The sequence below is a fragment of the Panthera leo genome, chromosome C2 (assembly GCF_018350215.1).
Source record: "Panthera leo isolate Ple1 chromosome C2, P.leo_Ple1_pat1.1, whole genome shotgun sequence".
NCBI lineage: Eukaryota > Metazoa > Chordata > Mammalia > Carnivora > Felidae > Panthera > Panthera leo.
The window spans coordinates 10,798,016-10,821,748 of record NC_056687.1 but is presented as its reverse complement, the minus strand read 5'-3'; the positions used below and the strand labels follow the sequence as shown (position 1 = coordinate 10,821,748).

Sequence of the window (23,733 nt, the reverse complement as noted above, 5' to 3'; positions counted from 1 at the left end):
CTGCTCACCTGACATCACTGTCCTGAGTGAAGATGTTCGTTGACTTGTGATTTCTACTCTAGGTTTTGTCGGCTCTGTGGGCAGTGGGACCGTCTGCTTACATTTTCCCAGGTGGGCAAAGGGGACCGACGGGAAATCTGAGTTTACTGACTAATGTTAACACTTCTCCATCCATCACGACCCGTCCCTTGGATTTAGCATGCCTTTCGTGGGGGGCCGGGTTTCTTTCCTCGGATGACCCTTAAGCCGGTTACCCCCAGATCAGAAATACGTCCTATCAAAATCTAGTTAAGGGACACATTCAATCAGTGGCGAAGGGTGACAGCTGACAACACGGTTTGATTTTATTCCAGGGTTATTTATGAAATAGGATCCTGGGCTGGCACACTGGGCTTACTGGGCTCCCAGCTACTCAACAGGACGATGAATGGCAGCCCCCTCCCTCACGAGGCGGTCACTTAGTGAATCTGCTCGATAATCAGATTTGGCCACCCGACTGAAAGATGGATTTTCCAACATGTTTAAGCGCCATGTTAAAAACATGTTTAAGTGCCGGCGGGTTGAAAATATGTAAATTCTCCTGGACACGACCAGAGGAGCTATTCTTAGAGGAAAAAACACAAGAGCATGTGAGCGTTCACGGAAAAGTGCCCAATGTTAACCTTGATCAAGATTAATGTCGTCTGCTAGAGTTCAGCCAATAAACCCTGGATTGTCTGGGCCTCTGTGGGCACGCACAGAAAGCACGCCGCCACGTGTCATAAGGGCTCCGGGGGGAAAGGCTGCTTGGGATTCAGACGGAAGGCTCAGAGACAGACTTCCGGAACATTAACTGGCCTTTGTCATTCAGTGTCTTGCCTGGGCTTCTAGCAGGAAAGACAGCTCCTCCTATGACCGATCAGAAACGTTGTTGCTTATTGGAGCTGGTGGTTTTGCTGGGGAACAGGGTTTTCCTCGTCTCCCTCCACAAAGCAAATACCCAGACTCCCGATTTCAGTTTTCTCCATTTTCCGCTTTACTAGGTGCTAATGCGGTTAACCCTCCACGAACCACAGGAAAGCATCACACGTTTCTCAATGGCAGCTGACGAAGGAAGGAGTCCTTTGGAGACGGCAAGGTTCACAGGGTTCACAGACCGATCATCAGAAATAAAAGGGCACAGAGATCAAGCTTTCCGTAAAGAGGATATTGTGTTGATTTATTATAGACTGCAGTTAAAAAAAATATTTTGAGGTTAGCCTCTCCAGTTTAAAAGCACTTAGCCAGGAACACTTGAACAGCTAGGCAATGGTCTCTCCCTCACGGCCCCCCAACACCTCACCAAGTACTGTAAACAGGGTTTTGAGAACATCCCGTCAATTTCTTGACACGAACAACCTAATGCCTTTGCTTCTTAAAGAAAACCACCTTCCAAATTTCCAAAGCATGCACTGTTACTGGGCGTTAGGGATTTCAAAATGACAAATTTCGTTACGGTGTTGTAAGGCCAAAATAGAATACCTGTTTACCAGACACACACATTACGACCAGAAAAAAATTACAGACGTTAACCTAGTGTAACAATTCCATCAGGAATCAATGGGGAAAAAGGCACTGAGTCCCTAGCATTCCACCACATATCTACTATCCACTTGACATGCTTTGAATTCAAGTCCTGTCCGACATTTAACAGCGTTTTCTACAACATACAAGTCACAGGTAGGGTAATATTCTGACACTACAATTCCACTGCCGTATTTTTCACCCGAGTGTACAAATGGGACTGAAAATATGCTATCGGCTTTATTTACAGGTTTCTCTCGATGTTTTAGTGGGGTTAAAAAAACAAAAATCAACTATCTCCACCAACGGTTCCCCAGAAAGGTATTTTGGCTACGATTCATGTGTACGAACCACCACGGAAAAGAAAGAAATGGAACCGATGTCTGACCCCAAACACCTAACCTAAAATTTCTCACCCACTAAATGCTGGCAGTGAAACTGCTGTTCTCTGCACTTTACGAAGTGAAACTCTATGTGGGAATTTCAGATCGACTTCTTTTGTCAAAGCACAAGGGCTATGTTGCAATGGATAGGATGCTGAATGAACGTATTCCAGGTGCATTCCACGCGTGAGTGCTGTCGCAGAGAAATCATGAATCTGGAAAGGTGATCGGTTGTTCAAGCTTTCCTATCTTCCCAAAAGATGTAACACAACAATGGCATAACTATACACAAACAGAGGTTAGTTCTGAAAATCCGTAATATACATGCACAAACATTAGAACGTGATGGGGAGAAAAATGAAACACTACAATTCCCACACTGCATTGTTGCTTCCACAGCCTGTCTGCACCGGCCGCTTTGTGGCTTCGCGGTGCCTTTTCCTACCAGTAGAGAGAGTCTGCCCATTGGGCTGGTTGGAAACAGAAGGTTCTCCCCACACCCAGGGATCAAGCCGCCCTTGACAAAAGACAGAACCTACCAGAAAAGAACAAGTACAAAACACGATCGGTTATCGGTTTTCTCGAGACGTGCCCAAATGTCCTCGTGCGATCACCTTAAACTTCAGTGATTGGCCCAGGACATTCCCGGAAGCCATGAACATTGACGGATGCCCAGCATTAGAACCAGAGGACAAAGCCTTGATTCTCTTCTGAGCAACGCGAACTGGAATTTCTGCCGCAGCGATCACGGCTGCCACCTCCCCAGTCGTGAGCGGCCACTTGCACAGAAAAAGATTCCTCTCCGTGAGTGTGATTCGGAATACTTCTTCCTCCGGGCGCCAGTTCAGCTTAAGTGGAGAGGCGTATACTCTGGCCTTCTGGTCTGGATAATTTTTGGTTTGGGTCTCTTCATTCTTTCTGTCTCCTCCTCCTCCTCGTTCTCCTGATCGCTCTCACAGACGTGGACCACCACGCTGGGGGTGGTGTCGGTCGCTGCGTGCAATTCATACTTTTCCCCTGGGGAAAGAAGAGAAATGCAGGGTAACTCGGGCAAGGACCGGAGAGCCAAGAAACAAAAGCAAACGGAAGAGCATGTATGGGTCTGCTCGGCCTGGCTTCTGCGGACGTTCAATGGGGACCGAGGGACACAGCCAGATATGCTCTGGATTGGTATTTCTTTGGTGGCTCTAGTGGGGGAAAAAAAAAAAATTACACACACACACACACACACACACACACACACACAGAGTCACCGTTATATATTATTCTGCTTTCAAACACTGAATCCAGGCATATGAAAGCAACGGAAGGAGGATATTTTTTAATGACACTTAACGTGTCCACCAGGCCTCCTAAAATACCCAGATGGCTTCCCCATTGTGGTGCAATGTGTTCGGGGAGACAGTACACGAATAAAACGCGTTAGGAAAGGACATCGAGAGCTTCCGTCTTTTTTAAGTTTATTTATTTATTTTAAGACAGAGAGAGAGAGAGAGAACTCATGAACTGTGAGATCATAACCCGAGCAGAAATCAAGAGTCGGGGGGCACCTGGGTGGCACAGGGGGTTGAGCGTCAGACTTCGGCTCAGGTCATGACCTCACGATCCGTGAGTTCGAGGCCCGCGTCGGGCTCTGTGCTGACAGCTCGGAGCCTGGAGAACTGCTTTCAATTCCGTGTCTCCCTCTCTCTCTGCCCCTCCCCTGCTTGCACTCTGTCTCTCCCTCCCTCTCAAAAATAAGTAAACATTATTAAAAAAAAAAAAAGAAATCAAGAGTTGGATGGTTAACCAACTGAGCCACCCAGGCACCCCATGAGCCTCCCTCTTGAGGCTCCCACCGAGGCGGTTCGCACTGGAGACAGGCCACAAAGGGGGCCCACACGTGGCCTGTGATTCCCTCCACTCAGGACCTGGAGCCCGTGCGAAGGCACGTCCCCTCGCATTCCTGTGACCCTCCACGGCCTCCTCCGAGAAATGGGATAATTATGGCACTGACCTCACAGAGCTGCTCGGGTAAGTACAAGCTAAGTGCCTGGGACCTGCTGCATGGTCCACAGGCCCATGGTCCACAGTCACCTGGTTTTACTAATGTTGACAAATAGGGCGCGGATCCTGACTGGTGGGAAGCGGGGAGTAGTAGAAATGCTAGGATTTAAGCAGGTGGGGAGGGGGGCGGTTTGCTTCGGCTGGCTCCGCCCCCTCGGGGTGCAGAGGTGGGTTTTCCTTCAAGTTCTGTGTGTTCTTCCCCAGCCGGATTCCAGACCTTCCCGCCCCCCGCTGCTTTGGGGACGCCTCTGAACACAGAAGGCACTTTTCCTCATAAGAAAGGAAATTGCCTGTTCTCTATCTGGAACGTTCATGGCAATTGCATCTGAAAAGGTGAGTGAGCCTCAGTTCTGTCAGGGAGGGAATTGAGGTGGAAGGTCACGAGATCACGGCTGTCCGGTCAGGGTCCTTATCTACCTGCCCATCAGGGTCCAGAAAGCCTCAGTGTAGGGCCACATTTGCAAACTCTTTGCAATGCTGCTGGCGGCAAAGCACGGCCCAGTATGAGATCTGGTTCCAGCTCACTGTCACGTAAACTAAGGGCGAATGGATTGGATTATGTCTTTTCTGAAAGGGCTTCTCAAATCAGAAAGGAGGGGTAGATTCTGGAGTGGGAAGAACTGCCTTCAGCAGCACTCCTTGCCCTTGGAGGAGTCTGTCACCTCCCCCAGCTGGAGGACCCGTTTCTTCTCTTGTCTAGCGTCCCGGCAGACTCCAGCCCTCAGCTCGGCTAAGGCACCTCAGCCAGGAGCTCGCGCTTCCTCGGACTGGCCAGGTCCACCTTGACCTTGACACCACCAGCGGCAGTGAGTAGTGGGATTCTAGCTTTCTCCCACGGAGGCGATTTCCGCTGGGGGCAGTGTGTTCAGAAATGTAATCTTTTCAACACGAAACTGCTGATGGTCCGTGAAATAAAACCCTCAATCCAAAGGAGTATCATCAGATTTCTGGTCCAGAAGAAATGGTCTCAGTATTTGTTTGCTCTGTGGATAGGGCAGGAGCTCAAACTGCTTCACCCCAAGACGTCCTCACGAACCTGCCCGCTCGCTCACCCCAAACCCAGCAGGTAGGACAGGAACCACCAATATCGGATTGTTTCCAAAAATCATGTGTTGGGCGCAGCCTATGGGCCAGGCACGTTTTGAAGTGCTTTCTACACAACGGTCTCAACGTATGGCTCACAGCTCCACTGGGTAATACCCACTCTATGGAGAAGAAGACTGAGGCCAGAACACCTGTTATCTCCCTGAACACTCACACGTTCGTCCCATCGGAGGACTGAAGACTCTTCTTTCTCAGCTGGGGAGCACCCCAATGGGGCCAAGAGGGGGCGTGCATGACTGGGGCCCTTTCTTCACTACGCCCTACAGTTCCCTTGAACATTCAAAGGAGCAGGTGAGAATCAGACCAACCACCTTGACTAAAGATGAAATTTCTAACGTGTAGGGTGGTTTGTTTTCCCTTTCCAAGTCTAATTGCTCATCCTGGAGTGACAGGGCCTGGGGCTGGTGCTCAGTGGGTGACGGGAAGGATTCCCGTGACGCTGGCAACGAGGGGTCACCGTGCTTGGTACCCATGACCCGCTAAGGAATGAGGCCAGAGGCAGGCAGGTGTGCGTGTCCCCAGCAACCTGAGTTACAGTCGCAGATGAAAACAACTAGAAACCATTCACAAAACACGCGGGGGGGCCACAGTGGGGGGAGGCGCTCCCTGAGGCAGGTGAGCATCTCCGTCTGGGCCCGTGAACGCCACCTCTGCCCATCTGTCTCCCTGCTCCCACCCAAGAGCACCGCTTACCTGGCCCTAGCTTGGAGATAGCGTATAACAGATCATAATTTATGACAGGAGTAGCGTCTTCCACTTGTTTCCAACCAACGGGCGGCGAGGCAGGAGGAGAGATCAGAAACTGCTTGTCCGGATTCGGGGGGGCCAGGTGGGAACTTCCTATGTGTAACGTCTGCGGAGAGAAAAAAATACAGGCGCATGGTTTCTGGAGGACAGAACCCAAGCGAGGCGGCAGCGCTCAGTGACAGCTTGTGGAGGACAGGCGCAAAAGGACAAGCCTACGCCTGGGCGGCAGAACGCATGCGGTTCCGGAGGGGGCTCGTGACCCAGTCCGTATGGAGAAGGCAAAGGGGTGACGGCACAAGCATGGTCAGAGCGCCCTCCCAGGACTGGGACCCACAGGCACAGGGACTGCCAGGAATCACCACGGACCGAGACTGGTGGAAAAGGAGTAGCGTCGTAGTAGAAATGGACCAAGTAAAGCACTATTGCTGACGCCACAGGGATCTCAGCCACTTCTTCTAGCTCCTCAGGTCACAAAGGCAGAACAGAGGCTCCAAGAGGCTAAGCGACAGCTCTAAGATGATACAGCCTCTGGGAGGGCAAAGTGGGGCTGGGGTCCCAGGGCCCCCGCCCACCCGGTGGTACCCCGCAATTCCCTTCCTCTGCGGTTCCAAATCAGATGCCAAAAGCAAAGAAGGAAAAAAAGATCCACCTGCCAGGAGATTAAAAAAAAAAAAAAAATACTATCTTGAGAATGCGAACTGGTGCAGCCCCTCTGGAAAATAGCATGGAGGTTCCTCAAAAAATTCAAAATAGAACTACCCTACGATCCAGCAATTGCACTACGAGGCATTTATCCGCGGGATACAGGTGTGCTGTTTCGAAGGGACACATGCACCCCCATGTTTATAGCAGCCCTATCGACAATAGCCAAAGTATGGAGAGAGCCCAAATGTCATTAATCAACTGATGAATGGATGAAGATGCGGTATGTATGTATGTACGTATCGGCAATCAAAAAGAATGAAATCTTGCCATTTGCAACGTGGATGGAACTAGAGGGTATTATGCTAAGTGAAATTAAAGACAGACGAGTATCATAAGACTGAATATGTGGAATTTAAGATACAAAAGAGATGAACATAGAGGAAGGGAAGCAAAAATAATATAAAAATAGGGAGGGGGACAAAACATAAGAGACTCCAACTGAGGGCTGCTGGAGGGGTTGTGGCTGGGGGGATGGGCTAAATGGACAGGGGGCATCGAGGAGGAACTTGTTGGGATGAGCACTGGGTGTGGTGCGTAGGGGATGAAACACTGGATTCTACTCCTGAAATCATTATTGCACTATATGCTAATGACTGGGATGTAAACCTAAAAAAGTTAAATTAAATTAAGAAAAACTAAAAAATAGCATGAAACGATAACCCATGGTTCTAGTCTGGGCTTAGAAGTCCTCTCCGTGCAGTTAGAGGGCTGCCCAGAAAGATGTTGTATCAAAATCTTACCAGTTTGGGTTTTATTTGTATTTTAATCTCCCACTCCCCCCCCCACCCCCCCCACCCCCGCCAAATTTTCACACTGAGTGTGCATTTACTTTAATAATCAGAAAAAGTGGAAGGACAAAATCATTCTAAAGAGCCAAGGTCAAAAACCCGTGCTTTGCTCCGCCACCAGGGGGCAGCGCATCCTAGCTCTAATTTATACTTGAAGGGCCTGCAAGGTGGCCTCCTCCCAGGGTCAGGAAGTGTCTCCACAGGTTCCGCTCCTCTACTGGCCTGGGGAGCTCAGAGCTCCCGTGGGGACGAGCCGTAACCAGAAAGCTGCACCTGAGAAGCTCCTTCCCCTTCCACAACCAACCTGTTGGACCCCAGATGCAACAGCATATAGAACTTTGTGAGCTGCCTTGAAAATGGGTCACCTTATCATTGAAGGTCTGGAGGGTGGGGGAGAACCAGAAGGGTGGTGAGCAGGAGAAACGGCAAACCCATTCACAGCCCATTCACAGCCCTTCGAGAGCGACCCGGGGCTGGGACTCCTGCCACCAGGAGGCTTTCTTCGCGTTTGCTACCTGTCTGGTTAACTCTTTTTTTTTTTTTTTTCCTTTTCCAGCCAGGCCTGGCAGCCTTGTGCCGACGTGGCTGCCTGCACTTGGCAGAAGGCTGGTTCTCCACCGAGGGAGGCTCGGGGCTGCTGAGAACCTGCACAGAGTGAGGCCCCGCTCAGGTCTGCTCTTGGTCTGAAACAAGTCAGTAGCCCTAACCCTTGAGCCAGTTCCTGGAAACATGCTGCACAAATCTTAGAGTGTTAGACTAGCCAGGCCCACAGCCTTGTACTCTTAACTACCACCCTCCTGAATGAGCACGAAAAGTTCTCCCAGCGCTACTCATCCCAAGGTCAAGGGCCATTTTGGAGGTCGCTTGCTTTTAAACACATGCTGTTGTTTGATTTCTTTCTTTTCTTTCTTTCTTTCTTTCTTTCTCTTTCTCTCTTTCTTTCTTTCTTTTCTTTCTCTTTTCTTTCTTTTTCTTTCTTTCCTTTTTTCTTTTTCTTTCTCTTTCTTTCTTTTTCTTTCTCTCTCTCTCTTTCCTCCCTTCCTTCCTTCCTTCTTTCCTCTCTCTTCCTCTCCCTCCCTCCCTTTCTTTTTTATTTTGAGAGAGTGAGAGAGAGAGAGCGTGCAAGCGGGAGAGGAACAGAGAGAGAGAATCCCAAGCAGGCTCCACGTTCAGTGCAGAATCCAACACGGGGCTCGATCTCAAAACTGTGAGATCATGACCTGGGCTGAAATCAAGAGTCCGGCACTCAACCGACTGAGCCACCCAGGCACCCCATGTTGATGTTTTCTTAAATAGGCGGGACATTCAAAATTTCGAGTATGAATTTTGCCTTCCTCAAAATGAATTCTTAAGAGTTTTTAATCAACCCAGCCGGGCACGTTGACCAGAAAGGCTGTCCATGATACACTGCTAAGTAAAAGAGAAGGCTGTAGTAATTCCATTTTTTTTTTTTTTTTTGTGCAAGCAAATTAACTCATACTCATGCACTTGTGTGTTTGTATATGTGAAGGGGAAAGTGGGTGAGGATTCACACTAGATTTTCAAAGGTGGTTATGTGAGGCGATGGCTTTGAAGGGGGAGTGGGGAAATGTATCTACCTATTTAACTTTAGGGACTTTTGTACCATACTTGGATTGTTTCAGTTAATCCGTGTTGCTTTTGTCATTTAAGTGACAAAATAAACATGCTTAAAAAAAGGGTGGAGATGTAACAATGTTCACTGCAGGGTTATCTGTGATAGTGAAACATTGGAAAACAAGACAAATGTCTGACAGTAAAGACTGCTTAAATATGTCTGAAATATCTATATGGTAGAATATTACGTACCTGGAAATGATCTTATTAAACACATTTTAATGTTGTGGTAGAATGATCACGGATGATACACAGTGAAAAAGGAAGGGTACAGAATAAGATCTACTTAACAAATTTTTTTTTTTAATGTTTATTTTCAAGGAGAGAGAGTGTGAGCAGAGGAGGGGCAGAGAGAGGGAGACAGGGAATCTGAAGCAGGTTCCAGGCTCTGAGCTGTCAGCACAGAGCCGGACGCGGGGCCCAAACCCACGAACCGTGAGATCATGACCTGAGTTGAAGTCGGACGCTTAACTGTCTGAGCCACCCAGGCGCCCCCAGGATATACTTTTAATTCCAACATTGCAATTGAAATGCGTATGCATTAAAAAAAAAAAATCAATGTATAACATAATCAATGTCTAAGATACTTTTAAAAAGGGTGAGAGGGAGAAGCAGGTGTATCACTGCATTCAACTCACCTGGGCAAAATATAATTTCATTTCCTTTCCAAGAAATTCAGTCTTATGCAGCTGGAGTCTGGCATCCGCCGCAGATAAGGGGTTGCTGAAGTTTATTCTGACCCGTTTGAAGCTCTTAAAATACTGAAAGGTGATATCCTTGTCATATGTCCTAAAGAGGGATTCAAATTTGGCCTGAAAAGTAATAACAAAAATACAAGGAGTTAAAATATACCCGCATAGGAGTCCTGACGACTACATCGCATTTCCACTTGAGGAAGGGAATTATTCGTGTCATTTCGAGAACACCCAACTTCTTTCTTAGACAAGAAAAGCCAGCCTTACCCCTTCAAGGAAGATTTGCTTTTGGCCCCTTTAAATTCTAATACAGGTGATTTTCTCAGAAAGTTAGAATGTAGGATTTCTTAAGTTTATTCAGTCAGCGAAACAATTACCAGTGGCAGAAACATTCTTTTGAAAGTAGGAAAGGAGGACATTCCAAGGATGTCCAGCTTGGTAATTTGTCACCCCCCCCCCCCCCCCAACAATTCCTTATGTCCAACAACCTTCCCAGGCCTAGTGATCTCCCACCCCCACTACTCAACACAGGGAGTGGCTGTGTAGATCAGATGTTTCTTTAGGGCTTAAAAACACTGGAACTCATTTGAAAAAAACAAAACAAAACACTGGGGGGTGCACCTGGGTGGCTCAGTCGGTTAAGCAGCCAACTTCAGCTCAGGTCATGATCTCGTGGTCTGTGGGTTTAAGCCCCGAGTCAGGCTCTGTGCTGGCAGCTCAGAGTCTGGAGCCTGCTTCTGATTCTGTGTCTCCCTCTCTCTCTCTGCCCCTCCCCTGCTTGCTCTCCGTCTCTCTCTGTCTCTCTCTCTCTCAAATAATAAACATTAAAAAATTTTTTCTTTTTAATTTTATTGCATTGGGAAACAATGAAGTTAATAAGACACCCTGCATTTCTCAGGGTAAAGGAAGAGGTTTAAAAAGAAATCTCCCTATTATTTTCCCACTGAGTCTGTTACTTTTTAACTCTCTAAAATAATACTGGTTTAAAAATTAATGTACTACCAATGGACCCACTTCTTTCTTTCCTTTCAAAAAATTTTTTTACTTATTTAAATTCAAGCTAGTTAACATACAGCGTAGTATTGGTTTCAGGAGTAGAACCCCCACCCAGTGCTCATCCCCACCCAGTGCTCGTCCCAACAAGTGACCTCCTTTATGCCCAGCACCCATTTAGCCCATCCCCCGCCCTGCTCCCCTCCAGCAAACCCTCAGTTTGTTCTCTGCAGTTAAGAGTCTCTTACGGTTTGCCTCCCACAAATGGATCCATTTCTGCATGCGGGCTACAATGTATGTATATTTCTAGCTCTAGTGTTACAACACCTAGTGAAAATTACAAAACAGCATGAGTTCTTAGGATGGAAATGCCCAAGTCCAAGGGTGTTAGGCTTAGATTCAGGAAGGAGCTCATCAGCTTTCTGGGAGAAGCTGTGTGGAGAGTCCCCTGCTGGGCTGGGTCCTAGGGTGGTGGCTTTTGCTGGAGGGTGTGGGGCGAGATGGGAGACCACAGCGAGGTCTCAAGGCTCCAACCAGAGACCGAGTTGATAGACAGTCAAAACTTCCAGAAAGATTGTATGGACGGTGAGGCGTCCTACCCTCCGAGCCTTTTCTTCCAGACTGAACAGGAAGGACAGGTGGTGGGAAGTCTGCGCAAGGCAGAAAGGGCCGGCTGAGGGTCCCATTGGGGGAGGGGCGCGCCTTCTACAAAGGGGACCGAGGTCGAGGAGGAGGCGGGCGGGGCGCACCGAGTACCTTGGAAACCTGCGGAAAGCAGTTTCTGCAGAGGGGAGAGGGGACGCCTTACAAGAGAGAACATTTTCAAGAATGTTCAGTGCTAGAGAGAGGCAAGGGCCTGGGACTTCCAGGCGCAAGAGGCTTCACGGGCAGGACAGGACTTGTGTTCCAGCGCGGGGGCGGGGGCGGTCAGCCCGTGCGCACCAGGCAGGTTGTTCCAAGGGTGGGGGTGGTAACAACTCACCAACTTTCTCTCTCTGAATCCCGTGGCTTTGCTTTCGTTTATGCAAACCTCTGAGGGGTTTTGCAGAGGCAAAGAATGAGAAAAATGTTACACAGCAGATGCTTCCCAGAGGATTTCATCTGGCTGCTGGCGGACGTTTTCCCCACCTCTCTCCAGAGGGAGCTCAAGCAAGTTTCTGGCGCAGGGTCTGTGCATATATATTTGGAATTTTGCATGACCTCATCAATAGGCATTGTGACCCACTGTTTAGTTTTGGAGTTATGATTCAGAATTTAGGGGCGATGACTTTGAGGAATATTTTTAGAATACAAGTCAGGGCTCAGGACCAGACCACAAGAGAAAGCACAGAGTCTGTTAAATCCACATCACTATGACGCCATTCTCCAAAAAAAAAAAAAAAAATCTTATTTGTTCTGACAGCTGGGATCTAGCTCTTATAGTTGCTGGACGCTGTCACTCTTTGATTGAATAAAGAATGATTTTACTCACATAAGGCTAATATGAAATACGTAGCTTTTGTGGGATTTTCACACATAGAATGTGCTGATATCTCGTTCAGAAACCACAGTCCTAGCTGTCAAGCATCATACACACTCGTGCAGTTCAATTTGATAAAAAAAAAAAAAAAAAAAAAAAAAAAAAAATCCTTCACATGTCCCAATATGGCATGGGCTCTAAAGCCTATAGCACGAACACCACTCCCCAAACACAACACACAGAACTCACTCATATACAATATTGTTAAAGATCAATTAGACAGCTGGGTAGCTACTGATGGAAATCTTACATCTTAATCGAATGAAGAAGAAAAGCACGGTGATTACAATGACTAATTATACTGATTACCACCAATGAGAGCTGCTTCCCCACACTTAAACTTAAGATATTTATCCAGTTTTATTGTTTGCTATGGCTGCATTTTCCCTAGCTAAAGGAAGCTGAAAACTTGAGGACAGGCCCTTGTAATTACCACAGACATACAAATAGCTTTGCGATATTTATTTCCTAAGATAAAATTACATTGTTCTGATCTCTAGATGTCAAAGTGAAACGCTCTGTTCACGGCCAGAAAAAGCTTCCGTCTAAAAGTTTGCTTACAACCTACACAGAATGAAAAATACAAACCATGTTAAAACGTTGCATTACTGATTGGTCAAGGGACCTGGATGTTGTCAAATATTGAGAGTTTTAAACATTCCTTCACAGTAATCCCTCGGGCAACAGCTTTGTTTGATAAAGCACCAAATATTTTGGACTTATTTCAAAACCCCCAAACCCGCAAGACAGCCACATCACACCCCCGCAAATATTTCAGCTGCTAGTTCCAATTAACACAGTGCTTTGAAACCTCTCAAAAATCACATTATATTAGAAGCCTTACCCTGGTTTCACTTTCGCTGAAGATCTCACTGTTTGCCACACAGGCAATCAGGGAGCTAAAGCTGTAGTTGAAGTTTCTAAAGTGCATCTTGCTTTCTTAGGGCGAAAGCACTAGCGACTCAGGCAGTCAAGCCCCAAGTGACGGTCCCTTGCAAGAGGCTGGAGGTTGTCGCTCCAGCAGGCCCTTATAAAGCACCGAAGTCCAGCCCCCTGGGAAAAAAAAGCACCGCGTCTAGAGCATCCTGTTTGGACAGCAAATTCCTGAGTCAAGTCCTGCATGCTTTTAGGCAGACAGAGACAGAGTGTAAGTTTCTACTGGAAAGAGGTGACGTCAACACCTTAGTCATTTTCCCTATGCTAATTAACTTTGCTTGGGGAGGATGGAAAAAACAGCCAAGGTTTGCCTTGCAGCTGCTTTATCAACTCCTCTTGCAACATAGTTTCCACTGGTAGTAATTCCATTCAGCCACTCAGACACCATGCTCCTCAGCTGAATGGGACCACCCTTCTTAAGATGGAAAATGTTACAGAAGAAAAATGAGGAAGGTCTCAGCAGTAAACAGTAATTAGCCTCTGGGGGAGTTTTGAGCCTTTGGGAAACCTGGAAACTCAAGCCTTGGCTAGTTGTTTGATCCCTGTAATTCCCTGAAAACCTCAATCCAAGTTTCATGTTGGGGTATTAGAGAAAACGTTTTGAAATCTTTCTTGGTCAATGAACTCTGTTTTTAAAGAAAAAAGAAAGTGGAATTCATTTTGAAATATGGCGCTTTTTTTCCACCCTAATTGAACTTTACTGGATGAATGTCCCCATTCTCACTTGTATTCCACAGTGGGAATGTGAGAAGAGCTCCTCAAGCAATCCTGGGATTCTTCACTGGAAAATTTTACTATTGTAATCTGGAAACCAGGAAGATGCAACACTTTGATCATTTTCTAGGAGCTACTAGATTCAGAAAAAGATACAAACACATTTTAGAGAATCTAGCTTCTGGAGTTGAGAAAAGAAAACACTGAGATCAGCTGTCCTGTTTTTGAGACACATAGACTGAAAGTTGCATTTTTCTTCTCATAGAAAAGGAAGAAGAAATGGAAGGAATGCATGCTACGGTTGGAGAGCGTACCTGAAAACGGGCCCCTTTTCAGGTGAAACATCTGCCCCTTCTTCCCAAAGGCTGCAACTCTGAGGTGCTGAGCACTTTTCCAGTTTAGATCCCTGTGGCAGCCTGGGTCCTCCGTCCTTCCCAATCTCCCCAGTTGCATTATCACCTAAAAGCACTCAAGTTACTTCTAAAAGCATTGTCTAGTCCAGCGGCACACAGAGACACCTCCTAAGCTTCCAGAAGTTAACTAGAACTCTGCCATTCACATGTAAGAATTAACTTCAGAGAACCATTAAAGTTAGCCAATAATATTACAGTCTCCAATAATGGAGCAAAACGAAACCGGAGCATTTATCCCTCCAAAGGAGGAAAAGTCAAGTCTTCTTGGATGAATGAGCATTGCTTAATTTCAATGCGCGCTGCCTTACCGCCAACTGTAGAGTTATGTAAGAAACCAGTTATGGCGTTCGCTTTGCCAAATTACCCATAACTCCCAACCCGAAAAGATCTAAATGCATATATTCTAAAACAGTTGGGAACACTGCGAATAGTACGGGTATGCCTCAAACCGCACGGGGATACGGTCGCATGAGGTGGTGCTTGGCGATGGGTAGCGTGTGTTTGGGCGTGCCGTATTTTCAGTGCTGTCGGCAGCCTGTCCCTGACACACGCACGTTGTGGCGGTGGTAGTGCGGGTATGGGAGGCGTTGGTGGGGGCGGGGGGGAGGCGCTAAGGGGAAAGAAAGGGAGGGGGAGGTAGGACACAGGAGCCTCCTTCAGAGAGGCTGGGGAGGGCTCTGAGGTGCACCGCCCCTCCCCCCTGCCCCCGCCACGTCCACGTCCACCCCATGGTCCCCCTCCACCCCCCACCCCCCACCCCCTCACCCCCTGCTTTTTCTCTTTCTCCTGGAATCCACCTTAGCAAATAGAGTTAAACAGTGGTCAGAGGAGAAAGAAGAGGCAAATTTCTGCTCTGAAAAATAAATGATAAATGATTGCTCTCTCACTAGGCTGCCCCAAAAGCCTAATGTGTGATTCTGTACCTGCCTTTGACTTGATTTTAAGGTCCATTTGGATCAAATTGTGATCCTGAGTGCTCCCATGTTTACACCCAGAAGAGGCGCTCAAACCAGTGACCAACTGTAGGGGGGCTGAAAAGAATGCTTTTCGGCAAAACTCCTTGGGTCACAAAGTGACCAGGGCCTTGGACCAGAGAGGGGCACCTACGGTCCCCCAGCACCGGCTTCCTCAGCCACTGTGTGAGAGGCGTGGAGCAGATAAGGGTTTTCGAAGTACGTCACTGAGTGGCAAGGCTCCTTCATGGCGCTCCAGCCCTGGCTGCAGGGACGTTATAAAGGGATAGGACACCTGTCTCGTCCCTGTACCCAGAGGCAACACTGCTTTAAACGCATCTCAGTTTCCCTTCATCTGCTAATCTGACAGTTCTCATCAGGAATGCCCACTCTTCAGGGCAACTGGGTGGCTCAGTCGGTTAAGCGTCCAACTTCAGCTCAGGTCATGATCTTACGGTTCGTGGTCATGATCTTACGGTTCGTGGTCATGATCTTACGGTTCGTGAGTTCAAGCCCTGTGTCCGGCTCTGTGCTGACAGCTCAGAGCCGGATCCTAGTTCAGATTCTGTTTTTCCCTCTCTCTCTGCCCCTCCCCATGCTCTCTCTCTCTCTCAAGAATAAACATTAAAAAAAATTTTTTTTTAGGAATGTCCGCTCTTCAGCTGCGTGTCTATTATACGGGAACTTGGATTTCTAAATGTCCTATGCAAAAGCATTACATTGTAAACAGTGCCTGTCCTCATGGAGGATAAAAATTGTTCCAAAACAAGTATTAAAAAAAAGTAGACGTTCCTACATGTGTATCCCTTGTCATTTGGGAGGCAAGTGCATTCCTGATTCTTGTTTGCTAGTCGGATAGAAGTGATTTGAAGAAAGCAGGGCCTAATGTCTCATTAGAGCTCTTGAGAAGCATACCAAAAATTGCACTTAAAATAGTAAAACTGACACCAGAAGTTGAAGAAGAAATGAAATGCTTTAGTCAACTGAAAGCTTTAGATGTTTTGCATTTCTTCCATTCGTGCCACAAAAATCCTAAATTCATCTCTTTAACTTGCAGTAAGAGCATATTTTCACTAAGAAGTTTTTTATTTTCAGGGAGGAAAAACTGAGGTTTAGGGTGAATTCCACCATTTCCATTACAGCATTCCCGAAGCAGAGTTAGGATGACCTCAGCGCGTCCTTATAAACCCCAAGGAGGTTGCACCTCTGCCAAGAATGTGCCACCACCAGGGAAACGGTTCTACGAAACGACCAGAAAGGGAAACTGAGTGTGGACCTTGATGTGCAAACCAAAGCAGAGCAAAGAACGGGGCAATTCACAAAAGATCGGGGCGGGGGGGGGGGGGGGGGGGGCCGGAGGGCGGGGCGGGGGACATACCTGACTGAGATAAAAGGTACGCGTTTAAAGAGCATTCATCTTGAACGCTAAGAAACTCAGGGCTTAGGTGAGTTTTTAGCTTCTGAGATAATGGAATTGTTTTATTGTTGCTTCATATTTGGAGCCCTTTCTGCCTCTGACGTGGAGCTTTGTTCCTCCAACCTCGGTTACTGTACAATGGAGAGACCTAGGACCTCACGCTTACTCATCTTTACCGTTTTCCCAGTCTGATCGATGCTACTAACCGAGGGGAGTGTTCCTGTCCTCAGCTTGTAAGCCTGGTTAACATCCAATTCAGCGGTGGAGCGGGATCGAACAATGTGATGCTGGCAGAGCGCTGAGCAGGGCGCCTGAAACACTACCGCGTCTCTGTTTCCTACTTCACCTGTCGTGATACTGAGGTTGAGAAGGGCACAGTTTATTTAAGGGAGCCAGGACTCACCCTGGTCTATCAACGGCAGATTCCAGGCTGGTTCCAGGGAACCACGGCACCGTGCTCCCCTGGCAGCTGCGCCTTCTGGTGTCGGAGCTCATTTCCCCACCTCTGTTCTCTCAGTTGCTCTGGCTGGACTGTCTAGGACATCTTGGATGTCTTCCTCTTCTAGGTGCCCTGCCCGCAGGTCCGGGGAGAGGTCTGTGGATTCTCAGTACCACCCTCCACTTTGCACTCCCCGCACAGCACTTCAGGCGGCTTCTGAGACTGCGGTACCTTTCTAACAGGCCTCACGGTGGCCAATTTCTTATGGCTCCAGGATAGTACATAATTCCCACAACAGGTAACTTCCCGAAGCCGAGCTTGATCATGTTTCTCTCCCATGGGACGAACTTCAGCGACTTCCCATTGTTCCTTAGGTTGAAGATGACGACTTTTACTAAGTATTCATGCATGCATGCATGCATCCACCCATCCAACTATCCATCCATCTGTCCATCCATCCATCCATCCATCCACCCATCAACCCACCCATCCCATCCATCCACCCATCCATTCTTTCACCCAAGCAGTTTCTTAGGTATTGGGGATTCAAGGGTGCACAAAACAGACAAAACCCTCTGCTTTCACGGAGCTGACATTCTAAATGGGAAGAGAAGGAAAAGAAAAGAAACAAGATAATTGGGTAAAGTACACAGTGTGTTTAGACGGTGGTAAGTGCTGGGGGAAAGGCACAGAGAGGAAAAGCTGGGGAAAGACGTTGAAAGAGAGACTGGTCAGAGAAGGCATCCCTGAGAAGGTGACATGTCGATGCATCAGATCTGAAGGAAGTGGGAGACTGAACTGTGGGATGCTGGGGAACAGCATTCTGGGCCTGGGAACAGAATACACCAAGGCGCCCAGCCAAGAGAATCTTGGCACATTCAAGGCCCTGCAGGGGAGAAGCGTGGAGAAAGCGGTTGGGAACAAGGCCATGGGAGCCTTTGAGCCCTGAAAGAACTCTGGCTTAAATTCTGATTGAGGTGGCAGCCATCAGGGGGTTTTGAGCAGGACTTGACTTCCATACAACAGAACCACTCCAGTATCTTAGTTCAGAATAGAGCAAATGGCAGGGTGGAAGCAAGATGCCCAGTGAGGCTTGAGGCCTTTCCCGGCCATGGAGCCCTCAGCTGTGCCTGTTTTCCTCACTGCCCTCAGCCAGCTACTCTCTTGTCTCTCTCTTCTGCCCATCAGACCCCTATATATCCTTTAAAGCCCATCACAAACACTGCTTCTCTAGGAGACGCCCTTCCGTTAACCCAGTGACCCTCTGGGCTCTCCTCCTAGTTACCTTCTTATCTGGCAAATTTCCCTGACTGCAGCGAAAGCCACATGGGGGCAACAGCACTCATTCTGTGCTTCCTGGAGATGCTGGTAAATGTTTGTGACATTCAGAGACTGCCCCAGGGAGGGCCCATCTGAGTCCCACAAAGAGCCAGAATTCACCTGGCATCAAAGGGCCATGGCCCTTGGTGTTCCTGACTGAACGGTGTCCCTGTGTCTTTGGTTTAAGCAAAGGCCATGCCACTCCTTTTTGTCACAGGACGTGGTGTAGCATCGGTAAAGGCACATGTGTGCTCAGAGGGTGCCAGTCCCATTCCGGGACATATGTTCTCCGTCCCTGCTGTGTGGGAGCCCGCAGGTCACCCAGGCGGGGGTGGGGGGGGGCACTGAGCCATCAAGTCCAAACTTGGGGGCCCCACCCCTGGGACGCTACTGGAGGCCTATGATTCTTCGGGGTCTCTGGCAGCCGTCTTGAAAATCTTCTGCATGTGGGAAGAACATATTCAGCTTACTATATTTTCACTTCTTTTAATGCCACTGATGTCTTTTTAAAATGCCTATTTTTAGGGTATGTTTTATAAGGTGCCCAGTGTAGAGCTGAAATCGTGTAGAATTTATGAACAAAAATGCTTTCACTGGCAGATGTACTAAAAACTCTTTTACCAATGAGATTCATGATCAAAACCCACGGAGACCATTTGTCTATGCGGCAGTGTGATTAAATCCCCATTTTTCTTTGAGCTTTGCCCTAACGATCCAGGAGAAGAAGGAGAGCAGGAAAAATATTCTTCTTTTTGATCTCGGAAGGAATCTCCATTCTTGTTCTCTGTCAGGAGGAATCAGGGAATGAGCTCAGGGAGGAGGCCAGATTTGGGCTCAGGAATTTATTGCTTTTAGCACTACTTTATTACTGGTAAAATCGGCTGTGTCACAGGGAGGGGCCTCCATTTCAAAGCAAACGTAAAACAAAGCAGGTGACCTTTCTGCTGATGGGCTCCAAGGTTCTAACCAGAACCCCCTAAAAAAACAGGCAGGTTGGGGTTCTTCCACGACAGAGGGTGACGCCCGCCGTAAGAATTCCAAATCTGCAATAAGAAAACCGTCTTAAGTGAAGATCACTTCTACGTTTAATAAGCACTAATCCTCTGGATCTGCAGGGTAACGCAGAAGAAATGAAGCTTCAGCCTGGCGCATTTCTGATAATTTGAAAAATAGAAGAGTCTGACGTATCTGCTACTTTGCACGGATTAGTACAAGAGAGTATACACATAATTAGTATTTCTGGGAGAACACAGAGCTTTCAAGGACTTAAATATAGAATATGGGTGGCGTATTGAAGCCAGTGTCAAAAAGGATCGATGTATTTTTTTTTAATGTTTATTTATTTTTGAGACAGAGAGAGACAGAGCATGAATGGGGGAGGATCAGAGAGAGAGGGAGACACAGAATCCGAAACAGGCTCCAGGCTCTGAGCTGTCAGCACAGAGCCTGACGTGGGGCTTGAACTCACGGACCGTGAGATCATGACGTGAGCCAAAGTCGGACGCTTAACCGACTGAGCCACCCAGGCACCCGAGGATCGATGTATTTTAGCAGAAGGGCAGGCATACTCTGTTAAAGGTTATGGTAGAGTGTTAAAAAAAAATGCAATCATCAAAAAAGAAGAAGAAGAAGAAGAAGAAGAAGAAGAAGAAGAAATAAAATGAAATAATCAGTTGATTAGGAAAAACTAGGGATGAGAAGCATGTTCGAATTTATACCTTAAAAAGGAGGTCAGGGCTCAGGCAAGATTTCATCTCGGTTGTTAAACTCCACGTGAGCTCAAAATCCCATTAACTTTTGTTTCCTTATTACCTCAATCTTTCCTTAGTACAGAAAGGTTAAACAACCCTCTGTGACTTTTTGGAAACGCACGGCTTAGGAGGCCGAAGACGGAGAAAACAGCCATAGGCAAATCGGAACTATGCTTAATGAGTGGCCTGGAGACCAGCGGACGTGGATTAAGGGAGGTAACGTTTATTCAGAGGTGACTGTGGCCAAAGCCACCCTAATTAATCATCCCTTATTTGCTCTCTTTTGTCGAGTCCTTTCCCGACCCACCTCGCTTTAATTGCTGATTTTAATTTCTGCCTTGATGCCTTCCTCAATTGGGGCACAATCTTGTGGCAGCAAAAACCCCTGGGCAGGAAGTGTATGGGAGCAGGCTAGCGACAATCTGCCCCTGTGCTTACCGCTCATGGGGCTGGTTATCTCTCATTCCAGCCCTGCATTGATTCATTCCCATCAACTAAACCAACCCCCCTTTTAAGTTCATTTACTTATTTATTTAGAGAGCAGGGGAGGAGCAGAGACAGAGAGACAGAGAGAGAGAGAGAATCCCAAGCACGCTCCACGCTGTCAGCACAGAGCCCAACTTGGGGCTCAAACTCACAAACCGTGAGATCACGACCTGAGCCGAAATCAAGAGTCGGACGCTCAACTGACTGAGCCATCCAGGCGCCCCATAAACCCCCTTCCATTCAAAGTATGAGCTCTACTTTTTAGTGTGAACGCTGACGGAAGAACCAGGATCCTTTCGTTGCATATTCCATGCTCATCCGGAAGAACTGACCCAACCAGACGTGGGCAGGACGTGGGCCGCCGGGAGGCAGAAGCCACGTGTCATTCTAGTAGCTTCTCCCGAGGAACCTGGCACAGTGCTGGGGTCACGCAACAGCCTATCGATACCCGGTGAATGTCTGGTTAAACAAGCAGAAGATGAAAAAGTGAGAAGGTTGTGCAAGAGAGAGGAAAGAGGGGAGCAAAATCAAAATCCGTAAAACCAGATAGAAAACACAGTTTTCAAAACCTTTGCTCTGCAGAGTTTGTATCCACACCCAATTTAAAAACTCCGGAGTCAGCTCAGAAATTGTTCCTTGCCAAATGCGGGAGAAGAGAAAACTGTGTCATGAGTGCTTTCCTACTATTTCCATTACCGCCCCCAGGCCCTGTTTTCCTGTCTGTAGCCGAGAAGTTTCTAACAAGGCCACAGCTTAGGCTGCCTTTTTATGCTTTCGTTGCCTTCTTCCCTGATTATTTAAAGTCTGAAAATAAGTTGCACGAGGAAGTATATCCTGTCTTCGTAAGAATGGCACAATGATTTAAAATACGCTAACGTATATTTAAAAGGAAATATACTGGGGCTCCTGGGGGGCTCAGTCAGTTAAGCGTCCGACTTCGGCTCAGGTCATGATCTCCCAGTCTGTGAGTTCGAGCCCCGCGTCGGGCTCTGTGCTGACAGCTCGGAGCCTGGAGCCTGCTTCGGATTCTGTGTCTCCCTCTCTCTGTTCCTCCCCCACTCTCTCTCTCTCAAAAATAAAGATTTAAAAAATTAAAAAAAAAAAGAAATATACTAAAGTATACTTAAAAAGAAAAAAATTATCAACACAGAACAAAGGAGACTCCACCGCAACTTGGATATTAACACGCACCATCAAAAAAGAGAATGGTTGCACCAGGTTTGTTGTTAAGGAAATTTGGGCATTCCTGTCAAGTGACTAGAACTTGGGCACACATCTTACTCCGTAGCATCTGGGATAGAAGAGCTGTCCCCTTAGGTCTAGAATTGCCAGCTCCCCAACACTTAAAAAAGTTAGTTGTCAATATTGAAAAACTGGGAAGTTTCACATAGAAACAGAATGTTTAAAATTTTTTAAATGTTTTTTTTGGGGGGGGGGGTAGGGGAGGGGCAGAGAGAGAGGGAGACACAGAATCCGAAGCAGGCTCCAGGCTCTGAGCTGTCAGCACAGAGCCTGACGTGGGGCTCAAACTCACAAATCACGAGATCATGACCTGAGCCGAAGTCAGACCCTTAACCGACTGAGACACCTAGGTGGCCCTAGAAATAGAATTTCTGGCTTCTTTGCGGGGGAGGGAGGGGAAGGGAAGATGTGTCAACTCAGGGCCCAGAGACCCATATGGTGATGGCTGAACTGGTGGCTAAACCCTGTGCTCTCCAGATATCATTGTCCCCATCACTCCAGACCCCAAAGGCATTTGAGCTTTTGGCCTCTGGCTTAATTTAGGAAGTCATCAAAAATAGCTTAGTCCCTTGCTGTGAGCCAGACACTGAGAGATAAGGATACACACGAAGGCGCTCACCCATCCACCCCCCTGGCTCAAAGTGTTTTATGTCACATAATCTACTTCAAATAATGCATTTATTTGTTAAGAAAATGTTTTAAATATTTATTTTTGAGAGAGAGAGAGAGAGAGAGAGAGCAAGCTCCAGCGGGGGAGGGGCAGAGGGAGAGGGAGACACAGAATCTGAAGCAGGTTCCGGGCTCTGAGCTGTCAGCACAGAGCCCGACGCGGGGCTAGAACCCACGAACCGTGAGATCATGACCTGAGCCGAAGTTGGACGCTTAACCAACTGAGCCACCCAGGGGCCCCTCAAATAATACATTTAGACAGCATGTCCGTTACGCCTCACAAGGCAATTCTTCGTCTTTTTCCTTCTGGCCCATTCACTGGCACAACACATTTTCATAAGTGACTTCCTGGGCATTTGCTGAACGTTCTCTCCCGCCTCTGAAATTGTACAGTAATGAAAGCGACTGGTGGAGACATTATTATAGGGATTACGTAGATTCGGCTCAAACAACTACAAACCACAGTTGGTTTCTTTAGCAATTGTTAGGAAGACATTGGGTCATACCAGAGACGCAGCCAGCATGGCTAAGAATCAGAACCTTAACCCACTTACAGATTTCTGCAGAACTCGTTTGTGATTGATGGAGGCAGAAAGGTTCTGTCGTGAATGGCCTTAGAAGACAGGGTTAGAGATGATCCGAAAGTAGACAGAGTTCCAGGTCTTTTCAGAGTGAGGCTTTTAAGACAGTTCTTTAACAGACCATTTAAACTGCCTTTGTAAAAATCTAGGATCCAGTTTAATCGAACTTCTTATGTTGAAATAAGTCTTAGGAAGATGGTGCCTGACTTCATCCTTTATGTTATTTTATTTTTAACGTTTATTTGTTTATTTTGAGAGAGGGAGAGGAAGCATGAGCAGGGGAGGGGCAGAGAGAGAGGGAGAAAGAGAATCCTAAGCGGGCTCCACACTGTCAGCACGGAGCCCAATGGGGGGGGGGGGGCAATCCCACAAACCATGAGATCACGACCTGAGCTGAGGTCAGGAGTTGGACGCTCAACGTGCTGAACCATCCAGGTGCCCCCTGACTTCATCCTTTAAAGAAACCTCCCCCAAGAGTCTATAGATGGAATACAGGGTCATCAACCGCTGGGGGGTGGGGTGGGGGTGGGGGTTCTGAGGACGACGCGACCCTCACTGGAGCAGAAGAAGGGCTCGTGCTGATGCCCCCACACTGGTCAGCTCTGGGAAGGCAGCGACCTTGAGAAGGGGTGGGGAACTTAGAGAGATGGGTGGC

The 23,733-nt window shown here is 47.6% G+C and overlaps 1 protein-coding gene across 6 annotated transcripts in view; it reads right to left on the bottom strand.

Annotated features, from left to right (window-relative positions):
• Positions 1–1,207: 1,207 nt before the first annotated feature.
• The window catches only part of RCAN1 (regulator of calcineurin 1), a 100,170-nt gene continuing 77,644 nt past the window's right edge, over positions 1,208–23,733 (bottom strand). For 3 of the 6 annotated variants that reach the window (XM_042954787.1, XM_042954790.1, XM_042954786.1), the window contains 3 exons: positions 9,589–9,762; positions 5,769–5,928; positions 1,208–2,942 (listed from right to left, as the gene is read on the bottom strand). In XM_042954787.1, the coding sequence (XP_042810721.1) occupies positions 2,770–2,942; positions 5,769–5,928; positions 9,589–9,762 (507 nt within the window). In that variant the 3' untranslated portion in view covers positions 1,208–2,769. Of the gene's footprint in view, positions 2,943–5,768; positions 5,929–9,588; positions 9,763–11,620; positions 12,007–13,001; positions 13,251–14,121; positions 14,580–23,733 lie in introns of those variants that run through there. The other 3 variants (XM_042954788.1, XM_042954789.1, XM_042954791.1) reach the window with 3 other exon arrangements.